General features: G+C 40.7%; 1 protein-coding gene across 1 annotated transcript in view; it reads right to left on the bottom strand.

Annotated features, from left to right (window-relative positions):
- LOC149895687 (uncharacterized) overlaps nucleotides 1–14,150 on the bottom strand; it is a 103,870-nt gene that overhangs the window by 51,844 nt on the left and 37,876 nt on the right. Inside the window, exons 6-12 of the mRNA XM_090118654.1 lie at nucleotides 8,898–9,025; nucleotides 8,374–8,465; nucleotides 8,011–8,111; nucleotides 4,593–5,193; nucleotides 3,171–3,296; nucleotides 2,340–2,439; nucleotides 1,355–1,454 (exon numbers count right to left, since the gene is read on the bottom strand). Of these exons, the coding sequence (XP_089974780.1) occupies nucleotides 1,355–1,454; nucleotides 2,340–2,439; nucleotides 3,171–3,296; nucleotides 4,593–5,193; nucleotides 8,011–8,111; nucleotides 8,374–8,465; nucleotides 8,898–9,025 (1,248 nt within the window). The remainder of the gene's footprint in view (nucleotides 1–1,354; nucleotides 1,455–2,339; nucleotides 2,440–3,170; nucleotides 3,297–4,592; nucleotides 5,194–8,010; nucleotides 8,112–8,373; nucleotides 8,466–8,897; nucleotides 9,026–14,150) is intronic.

Raw genomic sequence — 14,150 nt, 5'->3', positions numbered from 1 at the left:
CTTCAACAGGTCAGGGAGCTTTTAAATGTGCTTTTACTGGTCAGGTAGCTGTTACAGGTGCTTTTACAGGTCAGGAAGCTGTAACAGATATTTTATCAGGTCAGGGAGATTAAACAGGTCCTTTTACAGGTCAGGGAGCTTTTACATGTGCTTTTACAGGTCAGGGAGCTTTTACAGGTGCTTTTACCGGTCAGAGAGCTGTTACAGGTGCTTTTACAGGTCATGGAGCTATAACAGGTGCTTTTACAGGTCATGGAGCTATAACAGGTGCTTTTACAGGTCAGGCAGCTTTTACATGTGCTTTTACAGGTCAGGGAGATTAAACAGGTACTTTTACAGGTCAGGGAGCTTTTACAGGTGCTTCAACAGGTCAGGGAGCTTTTACATGTGCTTTTACTGGTCAGGTAGCTGTTACAGGTGCTTTTACAGGTCAGGAAGCTGTAACAGATATTTTATCAGGTCAGGGAGATTAAACAGGTCCTTTTACAGGTCAGGGAGCTTTTACATGTGCTTTTACAGGTCAGGGAGCTTTTACAGGTGCTTTTACCGGTCAGGGAGCTGTTACAGGTGCTTTTACAGGTCAGGGAGCTATAACAGGTGCTTTTACAGGTCAGGGAGCTGTAACAGGTGCTCAAATAGGTCAGAAAGCTTTTACAGGTGCTTTTACAAATCAGGGAGCTGTAACAGGTGCTTATACAGGTCAGGAAGCTGTTACAGGTGCTTTTACAGGTCAGGAAGCTGTAACAGATATTTTATCAGGTCAGGCAGATTAAACAGGTGCTTTTACAGGTCAGGGAGCTTTTACATGTGCTTTCACAGGTCAGGTAGCTGTAACATGTGCTTTTACAGATCAAGGAGCTGTAACAGGTGCTTCTACAGGTAAGGGAGCTTTTACATGTGCTTTTACAGGTCAGGTAGCTGTAACATGTGATTTTACAGAGCAAGGAGCTGTAACAGGTGCTTATACAGGTCAGGGAGCTTTTACATGTGCTTTTACAGGTCAGGGAGCTGTTACAGGTGCTTTTACAGGTCAGGGAGCGGTTACAGGTGCTTTTACAGGTCAGGAAGCTGTAAAAGATATTTTATCAGGTCAGGGAGATTTAACAGGTGCTTAAACAGGTCAGGGAGCTTTTACAGGTGCTTTAACAAGTCAGGGAGCTTTAAAAGGTGCTTTAACAGGTCAGGGAGATTTCACAGGTGCTTTAACAGGTCAGGGAGCTAAACTCTATCATAAAACCTGATCTGAAGTAAATTAAAGTTTATATAAAAATCAAGCAGGTAACAATTTAAGTTTCAGTCTCAACTATTCAATCTTACATAAAAAAGACGTATTAATAAAATGATAATTAACCACCTTCTCCAAATAAAGCAAACATCCATCGCTCTTGATCCTCAAATGGTCCAACGCAGCTGCAGCCGCCGCTGCAGCAGCTGAGTCGCTTGATACTCGACCGCTGGTGGAAAATATTTATTTATTTATTTATTTCATTAAGGATCACCAACATGACATACACTGATACATAGGTAAAAGCATTAAAGTAATAACAATCGTAGACATAGTGCTGTCACAATTATAGGCAACCACCACTAACAAATATAACAATCAACTAACTATCGACTAAATATCGACTTTATTGTATGGGTAATAGAGTTGAAAATCATTTGTATGGTACAAATGATTGCATTATAGATTAGAGATTGATCGCATTGTGAATAACAACTTTATATGGGTGATAGAGCTGAAATTCATTAGGGCCTATATAGACTTAGTAAGTTATTTGCAAAATAATATTTATTTTCAAAATAATTTCAACTAGATTGAAGTATATTGTGTAGAATGTAGATAATAGAGACGAAAATACTTCAAACTTATGTATACTTTGCAAATCATTCTGAACACCTAATGAATTGACACTCAACCACTAAAACTACTACATTTGAAATTAGTGGGAAAATAAAATCAACTTTATTACATAAGGTGATAGAGTTGAAAATCACTTGTATCAATGTAATGATAAGTTATTATTAAAACTGAATTGCTTGACCCTCGACCACTGAAAAGAAATAATTATATAAACTTTACTATACAATAACAAAAACAACTACGTATTGTCAGAGTGGAAACAGTAATTGTGAAATTCAAATTTATTTTGTGGGTAGTAAAGCTGAAAATCATTCGTACCATAAAGATTCATATTTTAGAGATTAGTCATTGCAAATATCAACTTTATTTGAAAGGCCATAGAGTTAAAAGTCCATCGTACCTTTTCCGGGAACTTACTTACTACTTACTTATTTTTTACATATTTAATATTTTTCTTATAAACAAGCTAACTTACCGCAACCTGGGTTCCGTATCCAATCTAGCTAGTACGTATCGTTGAACGTCGGCTGAAACGTGCGCGCGTTGTAACTCATCTAGTGTTATTTTGCGGAACCCTAAAATAATATAGATATTAAATTATAAATTTATGTATCAAATTCAACAGATATTACACTTATTAACAGAACACCAAACATATAATAGAATCACAATACAAAGGAACACAGATAATAAATTGTAAAACTATGTTATGAACTATGTGCTTCCAGAAGGTCGAATTGAATGAACAAATGTTTGAGTTTTAGAAATGAGACGGTTATATTCGTAGAAGTATTTTATTTAAATAATAATTTTAATATTTTTTGTATATCATGTCCAAAAAAATGATTTATTTTTTCCACTTTATCGTTGTTATAATTAATGTAAAATTACTATGTCATATTAATTGTCTTATTATTGGTATTCCTTATTATTGGCGTATTGTTTTGTTAAAGTTAATTATAATTAATATTGTAATACAAATAGCTGTAAGGAATCTATGTATGTAAAAATAAAAAAAATTGTGGTGTGGTGATTATCAAAATTATTATGAATCATACCAGTACAGTCTTAATAAATTAAAAATTTTGTAAATTCACACTTAATATTAAAAAGCAGAAGAGTTTGTTTGTTTGAACGCGCTAATCTCGGGAACTACTGGTCCGATTTGAAAAATTCTTTCGGTGTTAGATAGCCCATTATCGAGGAAGGCTATAGGCTATATATCATCTCGCTAAGACCAACAGGAGCGGAGCACTGCGGGTAAAACCGCGGAGCACAGCTAGTTTACACTTAAAACTCAACTAACCTGTGAACATTTTAGTCAAATGTCTTGAGTGTCGTCTAGCCGTGGCTACTAGAAGCAGCCAATGGGGTAGTAAATGTTGATGGCGGGATAGTAGACCGCCTACACCGCTCTCGTTGTCGGATTTACCTGAAATGTGCAAATATCATGATTATTACAATGATGAGTTACATAGTTTTACATAAAAAAGACGGGTTGCACACCGGAAGTGCCGGCAGAAGTGAAAACTTGATTATTAACGTTGAGCATGTTTGATATCCATCCGTCTTACGCTTTTTCGATCAGGTCACGTGTCCTGACGCGAGTTTAAGATTTTATACCCATTACAGAAAAAGTGCTCAACGCCGCTAAAGAAGTTTTCACGTCAAAAATTATTAGAAATAAGTTAATACCAGATAATGTTAACTTGAAGAAACCTCAATATGAAGACCTTGATCAAGCGATGATAACATGGTTTCATAGGCAATGTCAAAATAATATTCCTGTCTCAGGACCAATCATGCAATTTTCCCTTTCTCTCCATTTAACGACCACTCTCCCTCCACGGTCCCTTAAGTGACGTTATATAGAGTTTACACTGTACTTAAAATTTTGCAAAAACAACAAGCGAATTTGGGGATAAAATTAAAGACCATTGGGTCATTAGGAGAAAACTATTATTTTTTTGTGTATGATGGAATTAAGTATCTAAGATTATTTTAGATTAAAAACAGGTGACCAATTAAATCTGAAATATTCTGTTATAAATGACAATTCTTTATATCAGGTCAAATTAAATCTTTACATCAAGTCAAATAAAAAATTTGCAGACCATTAACAATGATAGTACTTATATTACGTGATGAAAATATTAAACTAAGCTTACTTACCATACTCTACGTGCAAAATAAAAATATTTCATTTTAACAGTTACAAAAAGTCTTCCATAAAAGAAAGAACACATGTACATCTAAAACAATATTAAAGTGAAGTCCTGTCCCCAAGTGGGGTAAGGGGCAGATGCATTATACATCTGTTTCACTGATCGATTTTCTTTAGGGACAAGTAGGCGATCAGCCTTCTGTGTCCTGCCAGACCGAGACATTGTTTTTTCTTCGCCTTCACCGGGAATCGAACCCAGGTCCTCGGTTCTACGCTCACGCGTCAACCACTGTACCAAGGAGGTCAATATTACAAGTATATTAAATCACTAGATTTCCGCCCGCGGCTTCACCCGCGTTTTCAAAGAAAAGCTCGCATAAATCCCGTTCCCATGGGATTTCCGGGATAAAACCTATCCTATGTGTTAATCCAAGTTACCCTCTATATGTGTGCTAAATTTCATTGTAACCGGTTCAGTAGTATTTGCGTGAAAGAGTAACAAACACACAAACATCCCCACAAACTTTCGCATTTATAATATTAGAAGGATAAGATAGGACTTACCAGTAGTACCTTCATCGATAGCATCGACCAACAAAAACAAACATTGTTTCGGCGGATCTATTTCCAATAACGGAAACAATATGGCCTTCTTAAAACACTCATCGGGCGCTTTTTCCACATTCTGCGGCAATAACGCTTGTTGTATTTCACTATCCGATAATAATTTTTCATAATACGCATTCGCTATTATAGTCCTTTGGCTTATAGGCAAAGAAGGTATTGGCGGAGGATCTTCTTTATCCAAAACATTCTGATATTCGACTTCCGGTATTTCCGATACCGATTTCTTCGGCGATTCCGGTTTTAGCTCACTCTTATTCGGGTATTTGAAGTTCGCGACCGGTATTCTCGATTTGGGCGGCGAGTTTTCCGGTTTTTTCTCTTCTGTTTCCGTGGATAGGCTCTTGTGGAGTAATACCGGTTTTTTTTCGGTTAACGGTTCGGAACTTTGTCGTAAAAGGCGGGAATTGCGCAGTTCTTTCGATTGGCGTTGGGATATATTCCGTAGAAAGAGGTTCTCGTGATTTTCGTACAGCCGCATGTCGTCTTCGACAAACGGATTCGTCGGTTTTGCGCTCGTACGCGGCATTATTTCTGGTAACTGTGAAAAGGGAATGATTAATTAGTATCTATAAGGGCTGATTTTTCAATCCTTGGTTCATACTTATTCGTCGAATAACGTACCTACCATTTCAAAAATGTATTATTTGGCCGTATTTGATAGTTTACGGGTGACATTTTAATATTATATACAGAGGCGGCTCGCCCTAAGGAGCGCTGGTGCAGTGAACTCCCATAAATAATTATAATAAAATCATACTCCTTAATTTAATTATTAACATTAATTATTACTATTTAAAATCAATCGTAATCTTTAAAACTACTGTTAATACCAATGAATATATCCATCATTCCATCATCCCATACACCTGTATAATACCTACTGTATTAATGTAACGCGCGAAGCGGTGCGCTCACCATTGCGATCCAATGAAAAAAGATTTAGTACATTTCCTAATACGAAATCCAATAGGAGTGAAAGAGAGGGTTTTGCCAAAGCCCTGCGCGTGAAACAAAAGATTTTCTATGAAAAAGTAGCAAAATTCGGAGCGCCGCACCCGCAAACGTTGCCGGTTCGTTTTTACCGCCCGGCAGGACAGCGATAGCGCGCGCGGCGCGGCGCGACGTTGCCAGTTACCACTTCTATTAATATAAACAAACACTCGAGTCAACTTCAATGCTCGCGCGCGATTCATGCAATTTTCTAATTAAAATTATAAAATACGTGTTGAAATAGCCTGTAGTTATCAGTATTACTTGTGAGTGTTAAAATGAACAATAATTATAATGTGGCGTTCATTAAAAAGTGTGATAAAACGTTACAAATTCGGCTTGAATGTAAAGCTAAGGGACCGCCACGGCCTGAACTTGATCTTACGCAAAAATGTACGACAAAAACGAAAACATATACGCGTGTGCAGTGGCGTGCATTCCATAAAGACATAAAGACACTGCCTACCCTACCATTTACCAAACTCTGATCAATATTTAATATGCATAAATGAAATTCACAGCGTCATTAAATTTTATTAATTGCGCAATGTAGTTATGAAATAAAAATATATTTCAAATATATTTTAGATCCATCTATCGGTATTTTGGTAGCATTATTATCTAATTTCTATAACACCGGCTCGGCTCAAGTCACTATTCATGCGCTGCACTAGCGCCGCCACGGGACCCAGTACGTCACGGGACGGCAAAGACACAAACTATCCGTGTCTAAGTTTTTATATGTGTGCTCTGCGTGTCTACGCATATTTTATATGTGTGCGTGCCTATAAACACGGCACACTGATGTAATAAAACCACGCACACAAACACACAAGGTAGGCAGTGTCTTTTTACGAAGATATACGAATTAGGTACGAACCGAATTCGGAACAATACATCGAAAGTCGAAACTGAAGTTGAATATGCGACCAATTTAAGAAGTGTGATAATGTATACAATTTTGTAGCGGTAAAGACCATCTGCAGATAGTATCATTATTCGTTTGTTTTGTTTTGGAAAAAACAAACGTTTACTTTGAGGCTAAATTTGTTTTTTGAGAAAATTAATAATGTTTACTACGACAATTTGCAAGTGAAGTGTTTTGAGAGTAACTAAATATAGATTATGTATATCATCAGTGTATTTTGTAAGATAATAAGGTATACCTAATTTAACGAAAAATTCTTATTTTTGTTTTATGAATAAACTTTTATCAAACAGAGAGTGATAGGAAAAAGGCCGATCTATAAATGGATCTATACCGGAATTTGTAATACACAAAGGTAAAGTTAATCATTAATTACATAAAATAGAATACTAGTTAGGATATCATACCTACTTTGACAATTATTTTATAGATAATATGACCTATGTTCGTGATATGTTTTCCATTATTTTGCGGAAATACTATGTATCTCCAATCAAATATCAGTACTGCAATATGAAATATTAGTTTTTATGACTTATTATCATTGCAATATTTCTGCCTACCCTGTCCAAAAACTCTGTGCACGCCCCTGCGCGTGTGTTTAAATCTGAACAATATGTGAAAACACCGTGGTTGTGTGGTTGTGATGAAAGCAACAAACTATTTTGTTTTCCGTGTCTTTTATTTAAACTGCGGGCGCGGCCGGCGGAGGTGTCAGGTGAGAGTGCTTGGACTGAAACGGGCGTAGACGACTTAGCTCATCTTTCAATCAAGATGAAAAAACATTCACAATCTCGGTACCATTTGTTGAATGAACTGCAATTGGCGTCTATCGGACGCGGGACGACAAGACATTCGTAAAGCACTAGATTCCGCGTAGGTACCTACCGAAAGTCAATACGCGAGTTCAATGACCGTGTCGATGAAAACAGACATATTTTACGAAGGTTAATAGATTGTGTCGTATTTTGTGGTGCATTTCAAATTGCTTTATGGGGGCATGATGAGTCTTCGGAATCCCTGAATCCCGGAATCTATATATATATTTTTTTTTTAATAAATTGTACTGATTTACACCATGTATTTTCAGTGTTTTATTTCAAGTGAACACCCATAAAATTTTGTCACGAGCCGCCTCTGATTATATATACTTTATTGGGCGGATAAGTTTATGGATTGAAAAATCGGCCCTAAGAGTTTATAATTAAAAAACAAATACGTAACGCAAACCTATACTATAATATTATAAAACTTAACGAACGCGCTTATCTCAGGAACTACAGGTCCGATTTGAAAAATTATTTCGGTGTTAGATAGCCCATTTATCGAGTAAGGCTATAGGCTATATATCATCACGCTAAGACCAACAGGAGCGGAGCAATGCAGGTAAAACAGCACAGCACAGCTAGTATAGAATAAATAAATGAATAATCTCACATTATCATCCGCCATACAGTCCATATACGTGTCTCTTTCGTGCAATCTATCTATTGTTTTATTCCTTCGACTACTGCCAACGTCGTCGTCGTCCGTGCGATCTGTAAAAGATAGATAAAAGATAGAAGAGCGTGTGTGCAGAGCGCACGTGTCAGAAGTGAAACTTCTATGACAAGATTCAAAGATACCAAAATCGTCGCCTCACTCCATGACGTATACACACACACACACACACACATCCTCACAAACTTTCGCATTTATAATATTAGTAGGATTAAAACTGCTTTTTACATTATCTCTCTGGTTATATTTTATAATTTATCTATGAAATTAAATACTTAATTAAATAAATAATAATATTACCTTCACAATCACCCAACAACGGTTTAGAACAATCTTCCGTATCCTCTCCCATCTCACGGAACCGTTGAATCAAATTCTCTTCCGAATTATTTCTGTAAATCACGAAATATAAGGTTATTTATTATGCATATCATGTTTAAATATTAAATTTATAGTTGAATCGTTTCTATCGCCTTAAATACGTATTTTTTCCGAATTTATCTATAATATTTGTTTTTTATTGACTTATCGAAATTTTCCTGCCTTATAGAAATTTTCCAAGCCTTATCGAAATTTTCCCGACTTATGGAATTTTCCTGCCTTATAGAAATTTTCCTTTCTTATGGAAATTTTCCAGCTTATAGAAATTTTCCCGACTTATGGAAATTTTCCTGACTCATCGAAATTTTTCCGACCGATCGAAAAATTTCCTGACTTATCAAAATCTTCCTGTCCAATCGAAATTTTCCCGACTTATCAAATTTTTTGTTTAAGTATCGAAATTTTGCCGACTATCTATTGCTAAAATCATAGTTCAAACATACCTGTTCCCACAACCCACATCCCGTACGCTATGCTCTCTATCAGGCCGCGCGTGCGCAGAATGGCTCAGTATCTGCATGGCAAGTGAGCGTATAAACTCGCCCGGTCGTTGGGCGCTTTCACCAGGGCCCTGGAATTATGGAATTTTTATTACTTTCATGAACAATATCATCATCGAATTTATATTTTTGGTTTTATGGCATTCAAATGCTTTATAAATATAAATTTATAAAGAATAGAAAAAATTCGATCACGAGGCGGGACACGAACCCTATATATTTTTCTATTCTTTATAAATTTATATTTATAAAGCATTTGAATGCCATAAAAGAATGCACCAGGAAAATGAATGAGGATTTGGAACGCATATCAGACTGGTCTCATAAAAACTCATTGGTTCTTAATCCATCCAAGTCTAAATATCTTGTTGTTGGGTCTAAGAAGCAAGTCTCTGACTTGGTTAAAGCAGATCCCACTGTTTTTGTAAACTCCACCCCTATAGAGCGGGTTACAATTGCTCGTAACCTGGGCATCGATTTCGACGCTCAGTTAAGGTTCGAAGATTATGTCACTAATTTAGTTAGTAATTGCTTTTATCGACTTAAAGTTCTTTACAATATTCGGCCTTTTCTGAGTGTCGATCTACGAATACGATTGTGCGAAAGCATCGTACTTTCCAAATTAAATTATGCTCTTCCTGTTTATGGACCTTGTCTAACGGCAAAAACACACCGTCTTATTCAGAGGGTCCAAAACTCCTGTGCCAGATTTTGCGTGACAATCCCACCCAGGTCTCACGTCACCCCTTTTCTTAATAACATAAAGTTTTTAAAAATGAAAGGTCGGCAAGATTTATTATTAGCTTGCCTTTTATTTGATACGATCAATACAAAGCAGCCTGAGTATCTGTACACAAAACTATTGTGGCGTAAGGATACTAAAAGAGGTGAAATAAGAAGTGGGACCCAAGAGTTATTAATTCCCCAACATAAAACTACCGCCTTTCGTGGGTCATTTAAATATAATGCGACGAAATGTTGGAATAACATACCACCTCCAATAAAAAAACTCAAATGCAAATCCAACTTTCGTCGCACTTACAAATCACTACTGCTTAATTTACAATCATCTTAATTTTATTTGCTTTGACTATACGTATCCTAATTTATAAATTAACACATTATACATAATATATATACCTACATATAAATACTGATTTTAATTGACCAAATATATCTATTCTACTGCTTGTACATTATTATTATTACACATTTATTATTGCTTTAAATTCATAATTAATTATTCTATTTTTATTATACTTATATATACATACTTGATTGGAGGCGCAAACTATTCACCTGGGTATCTGGCAGAATTATCAGCGTTGTGGAGCTTGCTCCCACAGCATTATGCTGAGCCAGGGCCTAATTGCAGCCAGTGCGCAACACACATAATACATTTGTCTACTTATAACTATTGTAGTTTGTAATTTCCTTATTATATTGTGTTATTTTATGTGTGTTTTCCCTTTTTTGTATTGTGTATTATTATGTATGTTCTGTTGGTTGCAATAAATCTTTTGTATTATTATTATTATGTGTATCTCATCCATAATACACGGGTACCATCATAAGGAAGGTACCCGGTCCTTTGGAAGGCTTACGTGGGGACACGGATCCAACACGCAGAGGCCCTTTCGAGAACTTTACTGTGTTGTGGGACACCAGCCGCAGCCTGCCCATGACTGCACTATAGAGATACAGTCCTAGGCAGTCCGCGGCCGATGTAGGACTATTTCGAGATATGGAAAACAAAATAAACTGGGCTATGGAGTGGGATGTTAAATGGGCCGGTATTTGGGGACTATTGGAAACTATGGCACCTGCCTTTCTACTAAAAGAAAGTAAAAATATGTTGGCAGGTGGTGACTCGCCCTCTCACTGTATGGGCCCCCGAAATAAGTCACTGCAATAGTGCGACAAGGGGGCAACATATTGTGAGCAGCTAAGGGTGGAGAGGCGTCCCTGGACTTTAAACTACGATCACGCGCTCCCTGAGGGTCCAGCATCACGTGCCCACTCGCCACTTACGATTCGCATCCACCCTTCGAGCTAAAAGCTCTCGCGACTCCACTCTGACCGGCCGGTTAAGGCAAGCCAGAGGTGGGGGTCCTGTCCTCGTCAGGCTTCACTCCGACCGGCCGGTGAAGGCAAGCCGGAGATGAAGACAGGGGCCTCCCCCGGGTGTGCTCGGTTCCCGCGGGGTCGCTACTCCCCGACACCCCGCCACAAGGTGTCCTGCGGGTTGACTGATTGCACGGGTGGAATATCTGTTGTCACGTAGACAACAGATATTCCAACCGTGGGCGATGGGGTCGTCACATCCCTACGCCCTTATTATTATTATGTTTCTCGGTTCCATAATACTCGGGTACCACCAGAAGGACGGTACCCGGACTTTTGGAAGGCTTACGTGGGGACACGGATCCAACACGCAGAGGCCCTTTCGAGAATTTTACTGTGTTGTGGGACACCAGCCGCAGTCTGCCCATGACTGCACTATAGAGATACAGTCCTGGGCAGTCCGCGGCCGATGTAGGACTATTGTGAGAAATGGAAGCAAAATAAACCGGGCTATGGAATGGGATGCTACATGGACTGGAATTGGGGACTATGGAAACTATGGCACCTGCCTTTCTACTTAAGGGAAGTAAAAATTTGTTGGCAGGTGGTGACTCGCCCTCTCACTGTATGGGCCCCCGAAATAAGTCGCTGCAATAGTGCGACAAGGGGGCAACATATTGTGAGCAGCTAAGGGTGGAGAGGCGTCCCTGGACTTTAAACTACGATCACGCGCTCCCTGAGGGTCCAGCATCACGTGCCCACTCGCCACTTACGCTTCGCATCCACCCTTCGAGCTAAAAGCTCTCGCGACTCCACTCTGGCCGGCCGGTTAAGGCAAGCCAGAGGCGGGGGTCCTGTCCTCGTCAGGCTTCACTCCGACCGGCCGGTGAAGGCAAGCCGGAGATGAAGACAGGGGCCTCCCCCGGGAGCACTCGGTTCCCGCGGGGTCGCTACTCCCCGACACCACGCCACAAGGTGTCCTGCGGGTTGACTGACTGCACGGGTGGAATATCTATTGTCACGTAAACAATAGATATTCCAACCGTGGGCGATGGGGTCGTCACATCCCTACGCCCTTATTATTATTATTATGTCTCTCTCCATAATACACGGGTACCACCAGAAGGAAGATACCCGGTCCTTTGGGAGGCTTACGTGGGGACACAGGTCCAACACGCAGAGGCCCTTTAGAGAATTTAATGTGTTGTGGGACACCAGCCGCAGCCTGCCCATGACTGCACTATAGAGATACAGCCCTGGGCAGTCCGCGGCCAATGTAGGACTATTGCAGAAAAATGGAAATGAACAAAACTGGGTTATGGAAGGGGGTGTTAGATGGACTGGTATATTGGTTCTATGGGGACTATGGACGTCTGCCTTTTCAATATTAAAAATTGAAAATAATGGCAGACGGTGACTCGCCAGTTCGGTCGATGGGCTCCCAAAAAGGTTACCGAGAATGGCAACAAGGGGGCAACATCAGCTGAACGGCTAGGGGTGTAGAGAGGTGCGGCACCGGTTTCACCATCGCGGGCCCGCGGGCCCGGAGCGGGTTTCCCCGCTATTACGCCATTAGACACTTCCACCCCCGAGCATATAGCTCTGGCGGCTCCACTCTGGACGGCCAACAAAGGCAAGCCAGAGGTGGGGGATCCTGAACCTCGTCATTGTTCACTCCGAACTGCCACTGGGACAGTCCAGAGGTGAGGACAGGGACCTCCCCCGGGAGCGCTCGGTTCCCGCGGGGTCGCTACTCCCCGACACCTCGCCACAAGGTGCCCTGCGGGGTGACTGACTGCACGGTTGGGATATCTATTGTAGATATGCCAACCGGGGGCGATGGGGTCGTCACATCCCTACGCCTTTTTATTATTATGTTTCTCTGTTCCATAATACTCGGGTACCACTAGAAGGACAGTACCCGGATCTTTGGAAGGCTTACGTGGGGACACGGATCCAACACGCAGAGGCCCTTTCGAGAATTTTAATGTGTTGTGGGACACCAGCCGCAGCCTGCCCATGACTGCACTATAGAGATACAGCCCTAGGCAGTCCGCGGCCGATGTAGGACTATTGCAAGATAAGGGAATAAAATAAACTGGGCTATGGAATGGGATGTTAATGGACCGGAATTAAGGACTATGGAAGACTATGGCACCTGCCTTTCTACTAAGATATAGTAAAAAATTGTTGGCAGGTGGTGACTCGCCCTCTCACTGTATGGGCCCCCGAAATAGGTCGCTACAATAGTGCGACAAGGGGGCAACATATTGTGAGCAGCTAAGGGTGGAGAGGCGTCCCTGGACTTTAAACTACGATCACGCGCTCCCTGAGGGTCCAGCATCACGTGCCCACTCGCCACTTACGCTTCGCATCCACCCTTCGAGCTAAAAGCTCTCGCGACTCCACTCTGGCCGGCCGGTTAAGGCAAGCCAGAGGTGGGGGTCCTGTCCTCGTCAGGCTTCACTCCGACCGGCCGGTGAAGGCGAGCCGGAGATGAAGACAGGGGCCTCCCCCGGGAGCACTCGGTTCCCGCGGGGTCGCTACTCCCCGACACCCCGCCACAAGGTGTCCTGCGGGTTGACTGATTGCACGGGTGGAATATCTATTGTCACGTAGACAATAGATATTCCAACCGTGGGCGATGGGGTCGTCACATCCCTACGCCCTTTTATTATTATTATTATTATGTTTCTCATTTCCATAATACTCGGGTACCACCAGAAGGACAGTACCCGGATCTTTGGAAGGCTTACGTGGGGACACGGATCCAACACGCAGAGGCCCTTTCGAGAATTTTAATGTGTTGTGGGACACCAGCCGCAGCCTGCCCATGACTGCACTATAGAGATACAGCCCTGGGCAGTCCGCGGCCGATGTAGGACTATTGCAGGGTATGGAAATTTAATGATTGGGCTATGGATTGGGATGCTAAATGGACTGGTACTGAGGACTATGGGAAACTATGGCACCTGCCTTTCTACTAAAAGAAAGTAAAAATATGTTGGCAGGTGGTGACTCGCCCTCTCACTGTATGGGCCCCCGAAATAAGTCGCTGCAATAGTGCGACAAGGGGGCAACATATTGTGAGCAGCTAAGGGTGGAGAGGCGTCCCTGGACTTTAAACTACGA

This window comes from Colias eurytheme, chromosome 30, assembly GCF_061535395.1.
Source record: "Colias eurytheme isolate Ceu_HAF_F1 chromosome 30, ilColEury1 Martin Lab GWU primary, whole genome shotgun sequence".
In the NCBI taxonomy this organism is placed as follows: Eukaryota; Metazoa; Arthropoda; class Insecta; order Lepidoptera; family Pieridae; genus Colias; species Colias eurytheme.
This window is presented reverse-complemented; position numbering and strand designations above follow the sequence as displayed.